Here is a 24,238-nt window from a genome sequence, read left to right as displayed (position 1 = left end):
TGATCTAATAAATGGAAGATAACTTCTAGATCAGTAGAGGTCGAAGCGCAGAGTTCCTCACCATCAGATCACGGCCACTCACATTCAGATGCTCAAACACCGCTCCATTTATTCACTATGGAGCTGATGGAAAGACCGAGCGAGGTGCTCAGCAGCTCAATAGGGAATGAACGGAGTTGAGGTTGGGCAATTTTATCACCATTGTAAGGCCGGCGTCACACTCAGCGTATGTAAATACGGTCTGTTTTTTACGGCCGTAATACGCAGAAAAGTCCCCAAAATAGTGATCCGTATGTCATCCATAGGCAGGGTGTGTCAGCGTATTTTGCGCATGGCATCCTCCGTATGTAATCCGTACTGCAATTTTCTCGCAGGCTTGCAAAACCGACATCTAATGGATTTATGTGCTCAAATGTTCGGTAAAACATATATACAGTGTGTGTGTGTGTGTGTGTGTGTGTGTGTGTGTGTGTGTGTGTGTGTGTGTGTGTGTGTGTGTGTGTGTGTGTATGTATATATATATATACACACACACACACACACACACACACGTCATTGAGACACATATATATATTCTGTATTTATATTTAATTCAGCGCAAGATATGTGAAAAGCCGGTAATTTAATTGCCGGCTTTTCATTTCTCCTTCCCAAACCCGACATGATATGGGACATGGTTTACATACAGTAAACCATCTCATATCCCTTTTTTTTTTGCATATTCCACACTTCTAATGTTAGTAGTGTGTATGTGCAAAATGTGGGCGCTGTAGCTTGTAAAATAAAGGGTTAAATGGCGGAAAAAAATTGGCGTGGGCTCCCGCGCAATTTTCACCACCAGAGTGGTAAAGCCAGTGACTGAGGGCAGATATTAATAGCCTAGAGAGGGTCCATTGTTATTGGCCCCCCCTGGCTACAAACATCTGCCCCCAGCCACCCCAGAAAAGGCACATCTGGAAGATGAGCCTATTCTGGCACTTGGCCATTCTCTTCCCACTCCATTGTAGCGGTGGGATATGGGGTAATGAAGGGTTAATGTCACCTTGCTATTGTAAGGTGACATTAAGCCAGATTAATAATGGAGAGGCATCAATTATGACACCTATCCATTATTAATCCAATAGTACGAAATGGTTAATAAAACACACACACACATTATTACAAAGTCCTTTAATGAAATAAAGACACAGGTTGTTGTAATATTTTATTATTCTCTTAATCCAGCTGAAGACCCTCGTTCTGTAACAAAGTAAAAATAAAAAATCAACAATATCTCATACCTTCCGATGATCAGTCACGTCCCACGAAGTAAATCCATCTGAAGGGGTTAAATCATTTTACAGCCAGGAGCTGTGCTAAAGCAGTGCTTGTGGTTGTAAAACCCCTGGGAATGAATGGAGTAACCTGTAGTTACCTTGAGTTGCGGTGAGGCGCCCTCTGCTGGATGTCCTCATATGAACTCGAGCGTGGGAACTTTTCCAAGGCTCCAGTTCATGAGGACATCCAGCAGAGGGCGCCTCATCGCAACTCAAGGTAACTCCAGGTCACCCTGAACTCCATTCATTCCCGGGGGGTTTTACAACCACGAGCAGTGCTTTAGCACAGCTCCTGGCTGTAAAATGATTTAACCCCTTCAGATGGATTTACTTCGTGGGACTTGACCTGAGCGTCGGAAGGTATGAGATATTGTTGATTTTTTATTTTTACTTTGTTACAGAACGAGGGTCTTCAGCTGGTTAAGAGAATAATAAAATATTACAACAACCTGTGTCTTTATTTCATTAAAGGACTTTGTAATAATGTGTGTGTGCTTTATTAACCATTTCGTACTATTGGATTAATAATGGATAGGTGTCATAATTGACGCCTCTCCATTATTAATCTGGCTTAATGTCACCTTACAATAGCAAGGTGACATTAACCCTTCATTACCCCATATCCCACCGCTACACGGGAGTGGGAAGAGAGTGGCCAAGTGCCAGAATAGGCGCATCTTCCAGATGTGCCTTTTCTGGGGTGGCTGGGGGCAGATGTTTGTAGCCAGGGGGGCCAATAACCATGGACCCTCTCTAGGCTATTAATATCTGCCCTCAGTCACTGGCTTTACCACTCTGGTGGAGAAAATTGCGCGGGAGCCCACGCCAATGTTTACCGCCATTTAACCCTTTATTTTACAAGCTACAGCTCCCACATTTTGCACATACACACTACGTACATTAGTAGTGTGGATTATGCAAAAAAAAAAAAGGGGATATGAGATGGTTTACTGTATGTAAACCTTGTCTCATATCATGTCGGGTTTGCGAAGGAGAAATGAAAAGCCGGCAATTGAATTACCAGCTTTTCTCTAACACTGCTGCGTATTTCTCGCAAGTCACACTGCTGGTCCGTGTGTAATCCGTATTTTTCTCGCCCCCATAGACTTTCATTGGTGATTTTTTTGCACAATACGGTGACAAATGCGGCATGCTGCGATTTTGTACGGCCGTAGAAGACCGTATAATACGGATCAGTAAAATACGGATGATAGGAGCTGGGCCATAGAGAATCATTGGGCCGTGTGCAATGCGTATTTTACGCGTGTATTTTCTGCGCTCATACGTCCGTAAAACTCGCCAGTGTGACGCCGGCCTAAAGGGGATAAAAGTGCCCCGTTTGGCAATCAATGGAGGTCCCAGCAATCAGACCCCCAGTAATCTGGAAGATATCACCTATCTTGTGGATATTTTTTTCCAATTGGACATACCCTTTAAAACAATTAATTTTTTATTTGAGGGATATACAAATCACAAACATGAATCACCTATCCAGAAGTAATGTTAGGTCAGTAAAGGGCAAGCTTCATGAACCCCCAATGATCATTAGAACAGAGCATTTTCCCTTGCACACACCAAAACCGTTGAGATATGTACGAATTGGTGACTATGCACGGACGCTCAATTCAGACGTAGGAAAGTTTCGCACCATGCAGTAGGGCTTGAGAATGCAGCATGCATGCTCCACAGGTTGGACAACCATAGATCAAACATTAAAAGGGTATGTCCTGGAAAGGGGATCAATAAGTTATCACCTATACTAGTGGTGGAGAACCTATGGCACACGTGCCAGAGGGGGAACACAGAGCCCTCCCAGTGGGCACACCTGCCATCTCTTCAAAACTAGCGCCCCCATCACTCTCCTCAGCCCGCTAGTAATCTCCCTCATCACTGGTGCCGGCACCGCGGCCACTCTCCTCTGCTCCTAACTCTCCCATCAGGCCGCTCTCCCGCGAGGACAGAGACGGCGAGAGGGACGAGGACAGAGACGGCGAGAGGGACGAGGACAGAGACGGCGAGAGGGACGAGGACAGAGACGGCGAGAGGGACGAGGACAGAGACGGCAGCACTATTGCAGAGATGGCACACGTGCCCAGTTACGACAGATATATGAAGAGACCAGATAAGCATTGGAACGGGCAGAGGTGAGTATTTTTTTTTTTTTTTTAATGTGAGGCCATTATACTGCATGCAGCATCACATGGGGCCATTATACTATATGCAGAATCACGTGGGGCCATTATACAGTATGGAGCATCATGTGTGGCCATTATACAGTATGGAGCACTATGTGGGGCATTATACAGTATGGCGCATCATGTGTGGCCATTATACAATATGGAGCATCATGTGTGACCATTATACTATATGCAGCATCATGGGGAGCCGTTATACTGCATGGAGCACTATGTGGGGACATTATACAGTATGCAGCATCATATGTGGCCATTATACAGTATGGAGCACTATGTGTGGCTATTATACAATAAGCAGCATCATGTGAGGCCATTATACAGTATGGAGCATCATGTGAGGCCATTATACAGTATGGAGCACTATATGGGGCCATTATACAGTATGGAGCATCATGTGGGGCCACTATACAGTATGGAGCATCATGTGGGGCCAAAATACTGTATCAAGCACTATGTGGGGCCATAAGACTGTATGGAAGGCAATGAAGGGCCCCGTTATACTGTATGGATCGCTATGTGAGGCCCATTACACTGTATGGAGGACTATGTGGAACCATTGTACTGTATGGAGGACATTTTGTGCACATTATACTGTATGGAGAGCTGTGTGGGGTTTACCTTTGGAAAAATCACACTATGATGGGGTCATCATTCTTTGTTATTCTATAGTATAGACGCTATAGGGCGCTAATGTAGTAGTTGTTTTTCTAATCTAAAACCGCAGTATTCCGGTTAAATTGCCGTGTTGGCACTTTGCGATAGATAAGTGGGTTTTAGATTGTAGTTTGGGCACTTGGTCTCTAAAAGGTTCGCCATCACTGACCTATACCAAGGATGGGTGATAATTGTTTTCAGTGGACAACCCCTTCTACATACATTCTGCACCTACACCCAACATACAATTTTTCCATAAGAGTAAGCAACCAGTGGCATTTGGAGTACAACATAATAAGTGAAGCAGCTTTCGACTGTAGGACTGTACCTTCTGCAGAAGTCTACCTCCCCCCCCCAAAGAGCAGATCTCAGAAGATGTCCACATACTGCGCTGATCAGGGATAAATCTATCCATAGAAGACAATGGACATCCCTCATCCTGGGGAGTGTGGAGATGTCCCTGTACACTAACACTGGGGACACCATAATTGGGGCCAAAGCCCATGGTAAAATCCAGCACAAGCCCCCCACCCCACCCCACCGCTAGCTGTGCACACACTGGCCATGCATAGTGCTTCCTAACAGCACAAACATAAGGCTTCTCCAGAGACAGTGTGGGTTGGGGACCCCCAGAGCAGGCCAGGACGTATGGTGCAAGCTGGGGACCCCCAGAGCGGCCCAGGACGTATGGTGCAAGCTGGGGACCTCCAGAGCAGACCAGGACGTATGGTGCAAGCTGGGGACCCCCAGAGCAGGCCAGGACGTATGGTGCAAGCTGGGGACTCCCAGAGCAGACCAGGACGTATGGTGCAAGCTGGGGACCCCCAGAGCAGACCAGGACGTATGGTGCAAGCTGGGGACCTCCAGAGCAGGCCAGGACGTATGGTGCAAGCTGGGGACCTCCAGAGCAGACCAGGACGTATGGTGCAAGCTGGGGACCCCCAGAGCAGACCAGGACGTATGGTGCAAGCTGGGGACCCCCAGAGCGGGCCAGGATGTATGGTGCAAGCTGGGGACCCCCAGAGCAGACCAGGACGTATGGTGCAAGCTGGGGACCCCCAGAGCAGGCCAGGACGTATGGTGCAAGCTGGGGACCCCCAGAGCAGACCAGGACGTATGGTGCAAGCTGGGGACCCCCAGAGCAGGCCAGGACGTATGGTGCAAGCTGGGGACCCCCAGAGCGGGCCAGGATGTATGGTGCAAGCTGGGGACCCCCAGAGCAGGCCAGGACGTATGGTGCAAGCTGGGGACCCCCAGAGCAGACCAGGACGTATGGTGCAAGCTGGGGACCCCCAGAGCAGGCCAGGATGTATGGTGCAAGCTGGGGACCTCCAGTGCTGCAGCACCGACTCTTCAGCCTCACTCCCCCATGCACGCAGTCTCTCACGTGAGCCGGGCAGCTCAGACACTAGCTTACCTTATACGTGTTCTCGGCCTTATGGTGAGATGACTTCCCCTTCATGGCTGACGAGAGGTAGGAAGCTGTATCACTACAGTGGTGAGCGTTATATGGTATATTCCACTTTCTCGACTGCAGTAAACACCACGTTGTTAGTTACTGGACGGTAGAGGCTAAATCCAAGTCGGCTAAAGGACCTCTGCCCATGTGACCGGAAGGGGCGGTGCCTCTTCCTCCATAGAACAGACAGAGCACACACGAGGAAGCTGTGGATGTCATGGCGGGATTTCGTGCAGGATTTGGTTTTGGAGTGTTTTGTGCAGGATTTGCCTCTTCCTCCATAGAGCAGAGCAGACAGGAGGAGGCTGTGGATGTCATGGCTGGATTTCGAGGATTTTTGTGCAAGATTTGGGGTATTATGGGGGTCATTCTCCAAAGTCATAGATCAGGTAAGTGGGAGTCTGCCTGGGGAGAATGGGGTGGTGTTGCTTGCATGGGGCTGCTGGGGAGAATGGGGTGGTGTTGCTTGCATGGGGCTGCTGGGGAGAATGGGGTGGTGATGCTTGCATGGGGCTGCCTGGGGAGAATGGGATGTTGCTTGCATGGGGCTGCCTGGGGAGAATGGGGTGGTGATGCTTGCATGGGGCTGCCTGGGGAGAATGGGGTGATGTTGCTTGCATGGGGCTGCCTGGGGAGAATGGGGTGATGTTGCTTGCATGGGGCTGCCTGCGGAGAATGGGGTGGTGATGCTTGCATGGGGCTGCCTGGGGAGAATGGGGTGATGTTGCTTGCATGGGGCTGCCTGGGGAGAATGGGGTGGTGATGCTTGCATGGGGCTGCCTGGGGAGAATGGGGTGGTGATGCTTGCATGGGGCTGCCTGGAGAGAATGGGGTGATGTTGCTTGCATGGGGCTGCCTGGGGAGAATGGGGTGATGTTGCTTGCATGGGGCTGCCTGGGGAGAATGGGGTGATGTTGCTTGCATGGGGCTGCCTGGGGAGAATGGGGTGATGTTGCTTGCATGGGGCTGCCTGGGGAGAATGGGGTGATGTTGCTTGCATGGGGCTGCCTGGGGAGAATGGGGTGATGTTGCTTGCATGGGGCTGCCTGGGGAGAATGGGGTGATGTTGCTTGCATGGGGCTGCCTGGGGAGAATGGGGTGATGTTGCTTGCATGGGGCTGCCTGGGGAGAATGGGGTGATGTTGCTTGCATGGGGCTGCCTGGGGAGAATGGGGTGATGTTGCTTGCATGGGGCTGCCTGGGGAGAATGGGGTGATGTTGCTTGCATGGGGCTGCCTGGGGAGAATGGGGTGATGTTGCTTGCATGGGGCTGCCTGGGGAGAATGGGGTGATGTTGCTTGCATGGGGCTGCCTGGGGAGAATGGGGTGATGTTGCTTGCATGGGGCTGCCTGGGGAGAATGGGGTGATGTTGCTTGCATGGGGCTGCCTGGGGAGAATGGGGTGATGTTGCTTGCATGGGGCTGCCTGGGGAGAATGGGGTGATGTTGCTTGCATGGGGCTGCCTGGGGAGAATGGGGTGGTGATGCTTGCATGGGGCTGCCTGGGGAGAATGGGGTGATGTTGCTTGCATGGGGCTGCCTGGGGAGAATGGGATGATGTTGCTTGCCTGGGGAGAATGGGGTGGTGATGCTTGCATGGGGCTGCCTGGGGAGAATGGGGTGGTGTTGCTTGCATGGGGCTGCCTGGAGAGAATGGGGTGATGTTGCTTGCATGGGGCTGCCTGGGGAGAATGGGGTGTTGCTTGCATGGGGCAGCTGGGGAGAATGGGGTGGTGATGCTTGCATGGGGCTGCTGGGGAGAATGGGGTGGTGATGCTTGCATGGGGCTGCTGGGGAGAATGGGGGGTGTTGCTTGCATGGGGCTGCCTGGGGAGAATGGGGGGGTGTTGCTTGCATGGGGCTGCCTGGGGAGAATGGGGGGTGTTGCTTGCATGGGGCTGCCTGGGGAGAATGGGGGGGTGTTGCTTGCATGGGGCTGCCTGGGGAGAATGGGGGGTGTTGCTTGCATGGGGCTGCCTGGGGAGAATGGGGGGTGTTGCTTGCATGGGGCTGCCTGGGGAGAATGGGGTGATGCTTGCATGGGGCTGCTTGGGGAGAATGGGGTGATGTTGCTTGCATGGGGCTGCTTGGGGAGAATGGGGTGATGCTTGCATGGGGCTGCTTGGAGAGAATGGGGTGATGTTGCTTGCATGGGGCTGCCAGGGGAGAATGGGGTGATGTTGCTTGCATGGGGCTGCCTGGGGAGAATGGGGTGGTGTTGCTTGCATGGGGCTGCCTGGGGAGAATGGGGTGGTGTTGCTTGCATGGGGCTGCTTGGGGAGAATGGGGTGGTGTTGCTTGCATGGGGCTGCCTGGGGAGAATGGGGTGGTGTTGCTTGCATGGGGCTGCTTGGGGAGAATGGGGTGGTGTTGCTTGCCTGGGGAGAATGGGGTGGTGTTGCTTGCATGGGGCTGCCTGGGGGAGAATGGGGTGAGGTTGCTTGCATGGGGCTGCCTGGGGAGAATGGGGTGATGTTGCTTGCATGGGGCTGCCTGGGGAGAATGGGGGGGGGGGTGCTTGCATGGGGCTGCCTGGGGAGAATGGGGTGATGGGGCTGCCTGGGGAGAATGGGGTGATGTTGCTTGCATGGGGCTGCCTGGGGAGAATGGGATGATGTTGCTTGCCTGGGGAGAATGGGGTGGTGTTGCTTGCATGGGGCTGCCTGGGGGAGAATGGGGTGAGGTTGCTTGCATGGGGCTGCCTGGGGAGAATGGGGTGATGTTGCTTGCATGGGGCTGCCTGGGGAGAATGGGGGGGGGGTGCTTGCATGGGGCTGCCTGGGGAGAATGGGGGGGGGTGCTTGCATGGGGCTGCCTGGGGAGAATGGGGGGGGGGTGCTTGCATGGGGCTGCCTGGGGAGAATGGGGTGGTGTTGCTTGCATGGGGCTGCCTGGGGAGAATGGGGCTGATGTTACTCGCATGGGTCTGTGTGGTGTGCAGGTCAGTGTGTGTGATGTCACTTGCGGTGGGGGGGTGCAGGAAAGTATAGTGCTACGTGTGTGGGGGCGAACAGGGGAGGGGATGAATGATGATGGAGATCTGAGGGATTGATATTACTTAGCATGAGAATCTCTGCCTGGTGGTGAGGGGTCGGTCCTGTTTTTTTTTTTTTTTTTTTTTTATATACATAAAATGTGTTCTCATTAATATTATTGGGGACACATGCTGTCAGGTTGATGACTGAGCTATGACCTCTGGGAGCGAAGCAGCTTTACAACAATGTCTCCAGATCCCTGACTTTATTCTCCCCTCGCACTCTGTGCTGGTCAGTATTAGCCCGGTGGCCACTGGTGTCAGCCACTACTTGTATCCAGTTTTCTGCATGATTTTTTTTCTGTTTTATTCTAGGTATTGTGACTTTTCCCCATCCTGTGCCCCCCAGAGCAGTGACCTCCCTGCAGATGTCATTTCATCACTGGACTTCTTTTCACCAAGTGGAATGGCGGTGCCCCCACAATCCATGTGAGGACCCAAAGGGATGACACTGTGGGCGTCTGATAATGTCAGATTGATGAGTATAATTACTAAATTTGTCTCCCTCCCCCGCTCTCCGTCTCCCCCGCCCCGGCTCCGTCTCCCCCGCCCCGGCTCCGTCTCCCCCGCCCCGGCTCCGTCTCCCCCGCCCCGGCTCCGTCTCCCCCGCCCCGGCTCCGTCTCCCCCGCCCCGGCTCCGTCTCCCCCGCCCCGGCTCCGTCTCCCCCGCCCCGGCTCCGTCTCCCCCGCCCCGGCTCCGTCTCCCCCGCCCCGGCTCCGTCTCCCCCGCCCCGGCTCCGTCTCCCCCGCCCCGGCTCCGTCTCCCCCGCCCCGGCTCCGTCTCCCCCGCCCCGGCTCCGTCTCCCCCGCCCCGGCTCCGTCTCCCCCGCCCCGGCTCCGTCTCCCCCGCCCCGGCTCCGTCTCCCCCGCCCCGGCTCCGTCTCCCCCGCCCCGGCTCCGTCTCCCCCGCCCCGGCTCCGTCTCCCCCGCCCCGGCTCCGTCTCCCCCGCCCCGGCTCCGTCTCCCCCGCCCCGGCTCCGTCTCCCCCGCCCCGGCTCCGTCTCCCCCGCCCCGGCTCCGTCTCCCCCGCCCCGGCTCCGTCTCCCCCGCCCCGGCTCCGTCTGTTAAAGGGAACCTGTCACCCCCAAAATCTATGGTAAGCTAAGCCCACCAGCGTCAGGGGCTTATCCTACAGCATTCTGTAATGCTGTAGTTAAGCCTCCAATGTATCTTAAAAGATGAGAAAAAGAGGTTATATTATACTCACGCTGGCGGTCCGATCCAAGTCGCGGTCCGATCCAAGTCGCGGTCCGGTCCTGGGCCTCCCATCTTAATAGGATGACTTCCTCTTCTTGTCTTCACGCTGTGGTGCGCAGGCGCCGGGAAAGGTCAGAGGGGCCTGCACACTGCAGTACTTTGTGCTGGAGCCGCAGCGTGAAGACACTAAGAGGACCAAAACAAAAGTCAAGGGTGCTCACTATACTTAGGCAGGGGTGCTCTGGAGAAAAAGAGTCCAATATACAGGTCCTTCTCAAAAAATTAGCATATAGTGTTAAATTTCATTATTTACCATAATGTAATGATTACAATTAAACTTTCATATATTATAGATTCATTATCCACCAACTGAAATTTGTCAGGTCTTTTATTGTTTTAATACTGATGATTTTGGCCTACAACTCCTGATAACCCAAAAAACCTGTCTCAATAAATTAGCATATCAAGAAAAGGTTCTCTAAACGACCTATTACCCTAATCTTCTGAATCAACTAATTAACTCTAAACACATGCAAAAGATACCTGAGGCTTTTATAAACTCCCTGCCTGGTTCATTACTCAAAACCCCCATCATGGGTAAGACTAGCGACCTGACAGATGTCAAGAAGGCCATCATTGACACCCTCAAGCAAGAGGGTAAGACCCAGAAAGAAATTTCTCAACAAATAGGCTGTTCCCAGAGTGCTGTATCAAGGCACCTCAATGGTAAGTCTGTTGAAAGGAAACAATGTGGCAGAAAACGCTGTACAACGAGAAGAGGTGACCGGACCCTGAGGAAGATTGTGGAGAAGGACCGATTCCAGACCTTGGGGAACCTGAGGAAGCAGTGGACTGAGTCTGGTGTGGAAAGGCGTGTGCAGGAAATGGGCTACAGGTGCCGCATTCCCCAGGTAAAGCCACTTTTGAACCATAAACAGCGGCAGAAGCGCCTGACCTGGGCTACAGAGAAGCAGCACTGGACTGTTACTAAGTGGTCCCAAGTACTTTTTTCTGATGAAAGCAAATTTTGCATGTCATTCGTAAATCAAGGTGCCAGAGTCTGGAGGAAGACTGGGGAGAAGGAAATGCCAAAATGCCTGAAGTCCAGTGTCAAGTACCCACAGTCAGTGATGGTGTGGGGTGCCATGTCAGCTGCTGGTGTTGGTCCACTGTGTTTCATCAAGGGCAGGGTCAATGCAGCTAGCTATCAGGAGATTTTGGAGCACTTCATGCTTCCATCGGCTGAAATGCTTTATGGAGATGAAGATTTCATTTTTCAGCACGACCTGGCACCTGCTCACAGTGCCAAAACCACTGGTAAATGGTTTACTGACCATGGTATTACTGTGCTCAATTGGCCTGCCAACTCTCCTGACCTGAACCCCATAGAGAATCTGTGGGATATTGTGAAGAGAAAGTTGAGAGACGCAAGACCCAACACTCTGGATGAGCTTAAGGCCGCTATTGAAGCATCCTGGGCCTCCATAACATCTCAGCAGTGTCACAGGCTGATTGCCTCCATGCCACGCCGCATTGAAGCAGTCATTTCTGCCAAAGGATTCCCGACCAAGTATTGAGTGCATAACTGAACATTATTATTTGATGTTTTTTTTGTTTGTTATTAAAAAACACTTTTATTTGATTGGCCGGTTGAAATATGCTAATTTATTGAGACAGGTTTTTTGGGTTATCAGGAGTTGTAGGCCAAAATCATCAGTATTAAAACAATAAAAGACCTGACAAATTTCAGTTGGTGGATAATGAATCTATAATATATGAAAGTTTAATTGTAATCATTACATTATGGTAAATAATGAAATTTAACACTATATGCTAATTTTTTGAGAAGGACCTGTATTATAGATAACTCCGGCACACCATAAATCTTCAGCAGTAAATGTATATTTATTATCTCAATTCAGTAGACAGCGGGATGCCATACAGAAAAGAAAAACGATCACAATTGTGGGTATCCCCAACGTTTCGGCATCAAATAGCCTTTCTCAAGGGGTATCAGTTTATTTGTGATGCGACCAACAAGGTGAAAGGCTCCCGCTTAATCTTTTCAACGTCCGGAACAAGGCTCCAAGTAAGGACAAAATGCTGCGGTCAGGTTTTGTCCTTGTCATTTTGTCCTTACTTGGAGCCTTGTTCCGGACGTTGAAAAGATTAAGCGGGAGCCTTTCACCTTGTTGGTCGCATCACAAATAAACTGATACCCCTTGAGAAAGGCTATTTGATGCCGAAACGTTGGGGATACCCACAATTGTGATCGTTTTTATTTCTGTATGGCATCCCGCTGTCTACTGAATTGAGACACGAAGAGGACGTCATCTGATGAAGATAGGAGGCTCCGGACTGCGATGCCCATCGGACAGGACTGGGACTGTCCCTGGGTGAGTATAATATAACCTCTTTCTCATTTTTTAGGATACATCGGGGGCTTATCTACAGCATTACAGAATGCATTACAGAATGCTGTAGATAAGCCCCTGATGCTGGTGGGCTTAGCTCGCCCTCGATTTTGGGGGTGACAGGTTGCCTTTAAGCACCACAATACAATTTTTCTCTTCGCCACGACAGCACCCACTGAGAGAGGGGATCCGCCCCTAGGAACAGGAAACCCTATGGAGAGATAAAAAGGGGCGGTCCCCTCGCTCCCACAGTTTTGGTTTCCTGTTCCTACGGGAATCCATGGAGAGAAGAGGATACCTAGCCTGGATGCCGCCTGCGCAGTTTACCTTAGAGGACGGCAGGGGCTCCAGAGCTGGAAGCAGCGTCGGGGGTCCTGACTCAGTTTCCCCCCTCTGCTGGCAGACGCCGTGAGGCCAGGACGGGTGGTTGCTGGCTCTCGGGATACCAGCCGGATTCGTCTGCGGGAGCAACGCTGTGGTGCGGTCAGCGTCGCGCCGTCCTCGGCGGACGCATACACAGCATGGAGCCCCAGTGTATTCCCCCGGAAGTACAGGTAAACTTCCGGGGTGATGGAGGAGGAGGACAGCGCCTGCGCTGACACCGGCGGCAGCGCAGGCCCATACAGTATGGCCGCGACCCGGAAGTGACTAGCGCTTCCGGGTACAACCGGAAGAAGATGGCGGCCCCCATATGAAAGGACGCCGGCGATGTCGCTCCGGCGTCCACTATGGATTCTGCGCAGGACGCTGTGATGTCTTCGTTAGAAGCCACCGCATCCACTCCACGCAGCCATGCCAGCACCAGCCGCTCTAAGCAGAGCGGATCTTCTAGAAAGAGCAAGTCGGATCGTGTTATTCCTCAACCCGTGCCTCAGTCTCCTCCTCACCAGCCGGTACCTTCACAAACAGCTTCACTGGGTGAGTGTATATCTACCCTATTTAGGCTGATTACTGTTCCCTCTCCCTCACACCCTAGGCCAAAAGAACTGAAAAAACGAAACACAGACAGTGTGCGTTATGTCTCCAGCCCCTTCCGGATAGTCATAAAAAGAGGCTGTGTAAACCGTGTATTGACTCTACCCTGCGGGAAGAAGCCTCGGTTAGATCTGAGGATATTAGGGTCATGATCAGGGAAGAATTACGGGCCGTACATAGTTCTGACAAAGAGCCGCGTACTAAAGTGAAAAAAGGGTACGTTTCCCCTATGTCTGACCAGTCGTCTGACAGAGAAAATGCAGACTCGGACATTTCCCGTGAATACGTTTCCTCTGATGAGGATCAAGATACATGCTTTCCCACCGATAGCATTGATAACCTGGTAAAATCAGTCTGCAACACCATGGGTATTGAAGATTCTAAGGTCCCTAAAACGCAGCAGGATATCATGTTCGCTGGTCTGTCAGAAAAGAAAAGGCCCTCCTTTCCTGTAATATCAGCGGTAAAAGATTTAATCAAAAAAGAGTGGGAAAACCAGGGGCAAAGGGGTTTACCACCAACCTCAAAAAGACGTTATCCCTTCAATGATGACGAGTTCTTATTATGGTCAAAAGCCCCGAAGGTGGATGCGGCAGTGGCATCCACATCCAAAAAATCCTCACTGCCCGTGGAGGATTCGGGTTCATTACAAGACCCATTAGACCGCAAAACCGACTCTCTTTTAAAAAGAGCTTGGGAGTCATGTACGGGAGCCTTTAGGCCGGCAATATCGGCTACATGCACCGCTAGGTCCATGCTAGTCTGGTTAAATGACTTGGAGGAGGGACTAAAAAGCGGTCTCTCTAGAGACAGATTAATGTCCTCTATACCCCTGATCAGAGGGGCTACAGCCTTCCTGGCGGACTCATCTGCTGACTCCATACGCTTAGCGGCTAAGTCAGCGGGACTCACGAATGCAGCACGTAGAGCCCTGTGGCTTAAAGGATGGAAGGGTGATCCCCAAACAAAATCTAAATTGTGTGGCCTCCCGTGTCAGGGTGAGTACCTGTTTGGTACTAAACTAGACGAAATCTTAACTAAAGCGGGAGAGAGGAAGAAGGGCTTCCCTAACGTTAATTACCTTCCATCCTATAGGAGAGCATTCCGGAAGCCCGTGTTTAATAAAAGGAAAGATTTTAAGAACCAAGACCGCTGGGCCACTAGAGACACCAAACAAAGGGGTGCATTCTTTGGGAAGCGCCCTTTCAAACCTGAGGACAAACCCCGTTAGAGCGGATCTACCTGTGGGAGGTAGATTATCCTCCTTCTCAGATAAATGGCGGCTGATAACATCAAATAGTTGGGCAAATGATCTTGTCACCTCCGGCTTAAAATTAAAATTTTCCCGAGTCCCTCCGGACTCATTTCTATTGACTTCATTAAAATCTCAATCACAACAGGACGCATTGGAGCAGGAAGTAATGAGTCTTCTGTCCAAGGGGGTTCTGGTGGAAGTTCCACTTCTTCAGGAGAGCAAAGGGTTTTACTCCCCTTTATTTCTAATACCAAAACCGGATGGATCATTCAGAACCATTATAAACCTTAAAAAATTAAACACCTTCTTAGAAAATCAAACCTTTAAAATGGAGTCTATCCGATCCACCATAAAACTCCTGTTTCCCCATTGCTTTATGACGGTTCTGGACTTGAAAGATGCGTATTACCATCTCCCAATCTTTAAAAAACATCAACAATATCTCCGCGTTGCGGTTATCATAAAAGGATGTATACGACACTTTCAGTATGCGGCAATGCCCTTTGGACTATCAATTGCTCCAAGGGTATTCACTAAACTAATGTCAGAGGTCATGTCATATCTAAGATTAAAAGACACCCTCATAATCCCATACCTAGACGACCTTTTAGTGGTAGGAAAATCCCCCTCACAATGTCAACAAAGATTAAGTCACATGATTTCATCCTTGCAGAACTTAGGATGGATAATAAATTGGGAAAAATCTCGGCTGATCCCAACGACTCGGCAAGTATTTTTGGGGATTATATTAGATTCTATAACTCAAAGATGTTTTCTCCCAGAATCTAAACAAATAACGGTGGGGAAGAAAGTTCAGGCTATACTAGATAAACCTATAATTTCCCTTCGGGAAGGTATGTCCTTACTTGGCTCCTTCACGTCATGTATCCCGGCGGTTCCATGGGCCCAATTCCACTCGAGATGCTTACAGTATGCAATTTTACATGAGGAGATAAAATTACAAGGACGGTTAGACGGTAAAATTTCCCTTTCTAATGACGTAATCCAATCCCTAACCTGGTGGCTACAACCAGATCATCTAATTAGCGGGGTTCCCTGGGATATTAAACCCTCAAAAATAATATTTACGGATGCCAGCCCTCATGGTTGGGGAGCACACTTGGGGGACCAGGTTGTCCAAGGGTTGTGGTCGGTTTCGGAGTTAGACGATTCGTCTAATAAAAAAGAACTAAAAGCCATCTATCATGCCCTATGTGAATTCCTCCCACAGTTGCACGGAACACATACCAGGGTACTCTCAGACAACATGACATCAGTGGCTTACGTCAACCATCAAGGCGGAACGAGATCAGGCACTCTCATGTCTATAGCCGAAAACATCTTGACTATAGCCGAAGATCATCTTCTGTCCTTATCAGCGCTACATGTCCGAGGAATAGACAACGCAAAAGCAGACTTTCTCAGTCGTCATACCCTCCATCAGGGGGAGTGGGTGTTAAATCGTCGGATATTCAATATAACTATAAAATGGGGTATACCCGACATAGACCTCTTCGCTACAAGGGACAACAGGCAAGTGAAAACATTCGCCTCAATGTTCCGGACAGACAACCCCGATGTTCTCGACGCCCTCCAGATTCCGTGGACATTTCAGAAAGCGTATGCCTTTCCCCCGATGATTCTTCTTCCAACAGTAATCAGGAAGATAAGGGAGGACAGAGCGAATGTGATCTTAATTGCCCCGTTCTGGCCAAAGAGACCATGGTTTTCTCTGCTCAGAGCCATGTCCATCTCGGATCCATGGATTCTCCCAGAGAATCAAGATCTGCTTTTCCAGGGGCCCTTCAACCACCCTCATGTGAAGGGTCTGCGGTTGACAGCCTGGGATTTGAGAGGCAGCTGTTAAAGCTAAGGGGCTTCTCTGATAAAGTAATTGATACCCTACTGCTGAGTAGGAAAAGATCCACTACATCGATCTATGTAAAAGTATGGAAGAAATTTTTAAGCCTCTATCCCTCAGCCCTGTCAAAGGAAATTCCAGTCTCTTTTATTCTCGAATTTCTCCAGAAAGGACGGGACTTAGGCCTTTCAGTTAATACCTTAAGAGTGCAAGTTTCTGCGCTAGGGGCTCTGTATAGTCACAACGTTGCGGGAGATAGGTGGATATCCAGATTCATTTCAGCCTGCCAGAGAGCAGAACCGGTCAAAATTCCCCACTCACCTCCTTGGGATGTTAATCTGGTCCTTGAAGCCTTGACAGGTCACCCATTTGAGCCTCTACATTCTGCTCACATTAAACATGTCTCCCTCAAGACTGCTCTTCTTGTCGCCTTAGTATCGGCAAGAAGGGTAAGTGACATACAGGCACTATCAGTAGATCCTCCATTTATGTCAATATTGCCAGATAGGATTGTCCTAAAAACAGACCCTTCCTACTTACCTAAAATGTGTACTAAATTCCATAGGTCTCAAGAAATTCTTCTTCCTACCTTCTATAATAACCCTACTAATCAGGAGGAAGAAAAGTACCATACTTTAGATGTGAGAAGGGCTGTGATAACCTATCTAGACAGGACTAGTCCCTGGAGGAAGAGCAGGGCTCTCTTTGTTTCCTTCCAGGGTCAAAGGAAAGGAGCTGGTGTTACTAAGGGCACATTATCCCGATGGATTCGGGAGGCGATATACCTGGCCTATTCAGCTAATGGGGAACATCCACCTGAGACTGTGAAGGCACATTCCACCCGGGCGATAGCATCATCCTGGGCAGAGCGAGCAGAGGTTCCGATAGAACTCATATGTAAGGCCGCAACCTGGTCGTCCCCTACTACCTTCTATAGTCACTATAGACTAGATTTATCTGCCTCCACTGACCTGTGTTTCGGTAGATCAGTTCTTAACACAATAATCCCCCCCAAATGACTATCTCTGAAAGTCTCTCAGTGGGTGCTGTCGTGGCGAAGAGAAAACACCGGATTACGTACCGGTAATGCTCTTTTATAGAGCCACGACAGCACCCCTTCACTTCCCTCCCTTATATATTAGTTTGCATATGAGCACGGATAAGGGTGATTGGTTCTTGTAAATATTAGTAGTCTAAGAAAAAAATGATAAATAAAATTGCCTACTAATACTGGTGGGCGGTTCCTCGCAATCTCTGTAACCCAAACTGTGGGAGCGAGGGGACCGCCCCTTTTTATCTCTCCATAGGGTTTCCTGTTCCTAGGGGCGGATCCCCTCTCTCAGTGGGTGCTGTCGTGGCTCTATAAAAGAGCATTACCGGTACGTAATCCGGTGTTTTGCAGCTAAAGCACAGTGGACTTTGGTAAAAAAATGTGTTTTTCTTTTGTTATTAATCTGTCTTTAATGTTTAATTCATTGTTTTGATTTCTAAAACTCTTTATTATTGATTTGTATGTATGCATACTTATATATTTCTCTTTTTTATTTCTAACTATTCATCTTGTAATAAACTTGTTTGACAGCTATGAGTTGAAATTTCATTTCCTTGCGGATTTACGTTCTATGGGATAATGGGGAAGAGACAAAAGGTCGGGGGTGCAGTAGCTCTGGTGGTGGTGAGGCGGCAGAATGGTTATTGCAGGCTGTAGGCTTTCCTGAAGAGATGAGTTTTCAGGTTCCATCTGAGGGATCCAAGGGTGGCGGATAATCGGACGTGTTGAGGCGTGGAATTCGAGAGGATGAAGGATATTGGGGAGAAATCTTGGAGGCGGTTGTGTGAGGAATAAGTGTGGAGGAGAGTAGGAGGTCTTGGGAGGATCGGAGATTACGTGAGGGAAGATAGTGGGAGATTAGTTCAGAGATATAGGGAGGGGACAGGTTGTGGATGGCTTTGTAGATCAGTGTTAGTAGTTTGAACTGGATTCGTTGTGGAATTGGGAGCCAGTGGAGGGATTTGCAGAGGGGAGAAACAGGAGTAGCGAGGAGAGAGGTGGATTAGCCGGGCAGCAGAGTTGAGGACAGACTGGAGTGGTGCAAGAGAGTTAGCGGGGAGGCCACAGAGGAGGATGTTGCAGTAGTCGAGGCGAGAGATGAGGGCATGCACAAGCATTTTAGTAGATTAAGGGCAGAGGAAGGGACGGATTATGGCAATATGTTTGAGTTGGAGGCGACAGGAGGTGGCAAGAGTTTGGACGTGCGGTTTGATGGACAGGGCAGAGTCGAGAGTTACCGCGAGGCAGCGTATTTCAGGTGTGGGAGAGAGCGTGATGCCGCTTACCATGATAGATAGATCAGGTAGGGGGGATACGCGAGATGGAGGAAAGATGAGTTCGGTATTGTCTACATTGAGTTTTAGAAAGCGAGAGGTGAAGAAGGAGGATATGGCTGCTAGACACTTCGGGATTCTGGACAGCAGAGAGGTGACATCTGGGCCAGAGAGGTAGATCTGAGTGTCATCAGCATACAGGTGATACTGGAAGCCATGGGACTTTATGAGTTATCCTAGGCCAAGGGTATAGATGGAAAAAAGTAGGGGCCCCAGGCCAGAGCCTTGAGGGACTCCAACAGAGAGAGGGCGGAATGAGCCAATACAGTCTGCTGTGCCTGCGCAACGACCGCAGAGTTGCCCAGATCTTCCTTACTGATTACTGGGTGGCCACCCTGCTGGATCCCTGCTGCAAAGACAAAGTACCATTATTTGTTCCGTCACTGGAGCGGGATGGCAAAATGTGTGAATACAAGCACATGCTGGTAGAGGCACTACTGACGGCATTCCCACCTGACAGAAGAAACACAACGCAGAGGAGGAGGAAGTCGCCAACGCAGCTGTGGCACCACCTCAGAAGGGAGGGTTAACATGGCTAAAATGTGAAAAAAATTCATCAGCATGACACAGCATGCATCCAGCACCACCATCTGATACGGTCTATACAACCAGGTGCCAGTGTTATAACAACATGGTGGAAGAGTACATGTCTATGTCCACACGTCTGCATGTACTAAGTTTGGTCTGCCCATTTAACTTCTTGGTTTCCAAACTGGACACATGGCCTAGGCTTGGAAGTGCCGGCATGCCCCGTGGCAAGTGTAATGTTGGAACATTTGTTTATCAGAGCAGGGGATATCACACATAGGCGCATCCACCTGTCCAAAGCCAACGTGGCCACTCTCGCCTTCATTAAAAGAAACCAGGAGTGGAGTCCACAGGACTTGTCTTTGCCTTTGGCAAACCAGACAAAGGTACCATCTGCACCCAGACATTGTTATATTTTATTTGCCATTTGTTTTATTTTGGGGCCTTACCAAAAAGGAAGAGAAATAAAATCCACCAAAATAATGGCCTGCCTCTTCCACCTACACTGCAATGTCCACCTACATCTCCTCCTCCACTAGGACATCCGACTACTGTATCTACATTGTTCTTTTTTATTTTATACTATGTTCTTTTAAATGCTGTCCCTAAAAAAAAAAAAAAAATCCTCCAAAAAACTGTTGGATACCTCATCCCCTGCCTCTTCCACCTTCATCGCCACATTCGCCTCAAGCTCATCCACCTACTACACCTCCTCCTACATTTGGACCTATGCCTCTTTTTTCAAGATTATTATTACTTTTTATTCTCTGTTATTTTAAGTGATCTTACTATCCACATTCGTTTTCAGGGCTATTGTCCTGCTTACCCCCTTTTTGTTCTATTTTTCACCTTTACCGCTTACTACCCCCATTTTACCACGCGAAAGTACGAGACCACATTAACTGTGAGCTGGTCTCATTATGCTGGGAAGGGCCCAATAAAGATTTTACTTTTCAGCTTATTAATCAGTGAACAGCTGTCTGCTTTTTCTTTGCTGGTTATTAAAAAATGGGTGGACTCATCCAAAAAATTAATTGGGGCCCCCTCTATTTTTAATAACCAGCTACGGCAAAACAGACAGCTAAGGGCTGATATTAAAAAGCTGTGAAGGTCCATGGATATTGGCCCCTACCAACACTAATGAGACTAGTCCTCAGCCGCACGAGAAATGGAGCATCTATTAGGGTATATTTCCACTGTCAGGATGGCCGGCGGTATCGCCGCAGCGGCGAAGCCCCGCCCCCTTTCTGCGACGCGATCATGCCGGATGTGTTAACTCTTCACATCCGGGATGATCGCTCGCTCCCATAGGGCCCTGTGATATGCCTTGCGGGGACGCTGCGTCCCTGCAAGGTGTACGGACATGCTGCGATCTGAAAAGACGCGCAGCATGTCCGGAGTCGCAGGGCCGCCGCGTGCGGGTTTCCACGCATAGTGGAGACGGGATTTCATAAAATCCCCTCCACTATGCTGGAACATCTGGACGCTGCTTGTTTGACGCTGCAGCTCTGCGCAGTGTCAAACAAGCAGCGTTTCCTGACCGTGGAAACATACCCTAAGAAGCGCTAATTCTTGAGCATCGACTCAGCTCTTCCTGATTGCATGTGTGCAGTGGCAACTGGGGTAATATATACAGCTCTGGCCAAAATTAAGAAACCACCACATCAAAACCCTGCCATGGGCAGCCCATTCTCCAGACCTGAACCCCACTGGAAACCTCTGGAATGTAATCAAGAGGATGATGGATAGTCACAAGCCATCAAACAAAGAACTGCTTACATTTTTGTGCCAGGAGCAGTGTGAAACACTGCTGGAAAGCATGCCAAGATGCATGAAAGCTGTGATTAAAAATTATGGTTAGTACACAAAATATTAATTTCTGAATAGTGATGGGGTCGAGCAAATTGGAATACTCGGGTACTCAGCCAGAACAGCGAACCCAATATAAGTCTATGGGAGACCCAAGTACTTTTACTACGATCTCCCCCGGGGGTCCTTTTAAGGTCTAAAAATGATGGAAACACTGCTCAAAAGACACAGGAACATCATGGGGATCGCCCCTGAAAAAATTCCTGACTCCTAGTTCACAGCCTTAATAATTTTTTTCCGAGATTCATGCCATTTTTCCTGGTGCCACAAAAAACACATTAAAACGAAACCAAAATGGGTTTTGCTGGCCTGTAAGGCCAAATATTTAACCCCAGGCCGAAAATTTCCTCTCCCTCTTAGGCTGCCGTCACACAAGGAGTATTTGGTCAGTATTTTACATCAGTATTTGTAGCCAAAACCAGGAGTGGGTGATAAATGCAGAAGTGGTGACGTGTTTCTATGATACTTTTCCTCTATTTGTTCCACTCCTGGTTTTGGCTACAAATACTGATGTAAAATACTGACCAAATACTGCTAGTGTGACGGCAGCCTTAGGCTTAGTTCAGACGCAGCGTTTTTGAAGCGTTTTTCAACTTTAACATTGCTTTCAACCACTACAAATGCATTCACTGGGAAATGTCATTGTAACATTTAACTGGCCATGTGGTGTGTGACACATAAGCAGACCCATCTTGTTTCATTTATAAAGGAGGGACTCTTAAAGTCACAGAGCCTATTTTTACTGGCATCAGGCGGCATTAATCTTCTTAAAGGGCCAATATGAAACAGTGGGTCTCCTAAGCTGTTGTAGCCTATGCTGTGAGTGGATGGGCTGCCAAGAATTACGACGCACCACAGTACCCCTGTCATAAGATGTCCAGGGGGGACTCCTGAAAAAGTGTTGCATTGAATTCAAGGCCTGCCCTGCTACCAATTCATATGCACCCCAATAAGCCTTTGAACCCACATAGTGGATGGGCCCATGAAAATCCACTTCACAATATGCATTTTGTGCTCCGTACTCCTTTGTTTTACACATTGGCGGCAAGGCCAGCCCTGCTGCATAGTCATATGCACCCCATTAGGCCTTGGAACACACATACTGGATGTGCCCATGAAAATCCACTCGTATTTTTTATGGTATGATGGTTCCCTCTTTGCAGAATTATTTACAGGAAATTTGGCAATTGTGTTTGCCATGTTTTTAACACTAAGGTTCAGATACGGCTTTAAAAAAGTCTAATCCTAGCAATACAAAGCAATTTCATTGCAAACTACAAAAATCAAGGAATATTAAGATTGAATAGTGTGAGTGCGTACATTTTTGTATATGTTACCAATAACATACAAAAGTTAATGATTACATATAAGGATTACATAGATATACTGATTACGTGTATATATGAAGATTAACTTCATACAGTCTACTTAGATCATCACCAAGAGGCTTTTAAATATCATCCGTCTGGAATATCCGAGAAGCAACACCAAGACAGAGAACCCCTTTGAGATTACCTACACTGCATGGGCGTCCCCAATTATGCAGGTATCAGCACACTGTACATGTACAGGTACCCCAGTTTTGGTATCTGTCTTAGTCATGTTTCTCTGGTCTTATATAGTGATTTACACTATGTAGTAACTCTAGTTTCACCCAGACCTTCAAGTGACCAGCTTTCACGGGTGTATTAAACTGAGATATCATGGAGTCATGAGACGAGTGGCCATAAACCACTAGAAAATAAAAACCACAAGGATTTAGATCAAACCACCACAGGCAGAGTTTCAGTAAACCTTAATGTTTTACAACGACAAACAGCAAACATAGAGGCTTCAAACTGTTTCTGAAGTGAGAAAACAAACATTTATCAACATGGTGCATTATGAGCATTGTCTGTCACATTTGTAAATGTTTTACAAGACATGCAGCTATGTGATTGTCTGAATGCATTCGGTGTACAGTATTTCAATCTTGTTTACAAATCGCCATTTGTATATTCGCCATTTGTACATTTGAGGCAGCCAAAGTTATCGCTCTCAAGGAGAGAAACTAATATAGTGGACAAAGAAATATTTGTAATAAACTACTGAGCCAAACTAACATCATTGCATTATCAAATTTATATGAAGTGTATTGTGTCCAATTTACGCAACCAGGCAACACAAAAAGGAGCTTTTCCAGTGAGCTCTTTAAGGTACACAAATGTGAAGTGTTTGCTATCAAGGATGTGGTTTCACCAATGGGGGGTACCTTTCTTAAAAATATACTATTGCCATCACAGCCACCCATGCCCAAACTTCACGGGCCTATAACAATACAAAGCATGTTCACCCAGGTCATGTTGTCGGAGATAAGGAAGAGACATTGCAGGAGACAGTTAAGAATTAGGGCCAATGTAGTGGTGTGGGTCTCTGAGACTTGTAATGAAGTGCATGATCTGCCAAACAATTCCCCAAAGGGGGTACTGTCAAGGTGAAAAGATATATCTTCATACACTTTTTGTACTGTTGTATTCTTATACTGTGAAACAATAAGTTTTTCCCATCTGCTAGCTAATATAGATGTAATTGTATTTAAAATGGCTGCCAGTATTCACCTTTGCCCTACTTTTTGTCTCTGAGGAAAGAAGTATCATTTCTTCTTAAATTGAAACTTGAGGAATGTGAAGAAAGGAGGATTCGCCAGGAGACATCAGGACAAATCAGAAAGACTGAATACTAGACATATACTGCTTAAACCCCGCCCAATGCATTCCTTCTCCTAACACACAATATAGTACTGTGTATCCGGAAATAAACGCAGTTGCTGTGATCGTGGCCGATACTGGTAGACGCACGAGCATCAACTGAGATTGAACCAGCTATTTGTCTGACTCATTCTTACCCGGTACCAAATGCTCTGCTCATACTTTAATTTGGGATGACTGGTGAATGAGGGTTATTGTCGTGACGACCCCGACAGTACCTTTTTTAAAAGTACACTAGTGCCATCGCATGCCCCTAGCCCAAATATTAACGGCCTATAACAGTACTGAGCATGTTTACCCTGGTGATCTAGTGGCAGGAACATTTTAGATTGCAGGAGAGCAAGTTAAG

The 24,238-nt window shown here is 48.5% G+C and overlaps 1 protein-coding gene and 1 long non-coding RNA gene across 2 annotated transcripts in view; one reads left to right on the top strand and one right to left on the bottom strand.

Annotated features, from left to right (window-relative positions):
• Window positions 1-5,754, bottom strand: part of UTP20 (UTP20 small subunit processome component) — a 166,382-nt gene extending 160,628 nt beyond the window's left edge. Inside the window, exon 1 of the mRNA XM_077265598.1 lies at window positions 5,583-5,754. Coding sequence (XP_077121713.1) covers window positions 5,583-5,627 — 45 coding nt within the window. The 5' untranslated portion in view covers window positions 5,628-5,754. The remainder of the gene's footprint in view (window positions 1-5,582) is intronic.
• Window positions 5,755-8,971: 3,217 nt separating this feature from the next.
• LOC143776333 (uncharacterized) lies at window positions 8,972-24,004 on the top strand. Its single transcript, XR_013215805.1, has 2 exons — window positions 8,972-9,087; window positions 23,770-24,004. It is a non-coding gene; the product is annotated as an uncharacterized LOC143776333 (long non-coding RNA).
• The last annotated feature ends 234 nt before the right edge of the window (window positions 24,005-24,238 follow it).

The sequence above is a fragment of the Ranitomeya variabilis genome, chromosome 5 (assembly GCF_051348905.1).
Source record: "Ranitomeya variabilis isolate aRanVar5 chromosome 5, aRanVar5.hap1, whole genome shotgun sequence".
NCBI lineage: Eukaryota > Metazoa > Chordata > Amphibia > Anura > Dendrobatidae > Ranitomeya > Ranitomeya variabilis.
This window is presented reverse-complemented; position numbering and strand designations above follow the sequence as displayed.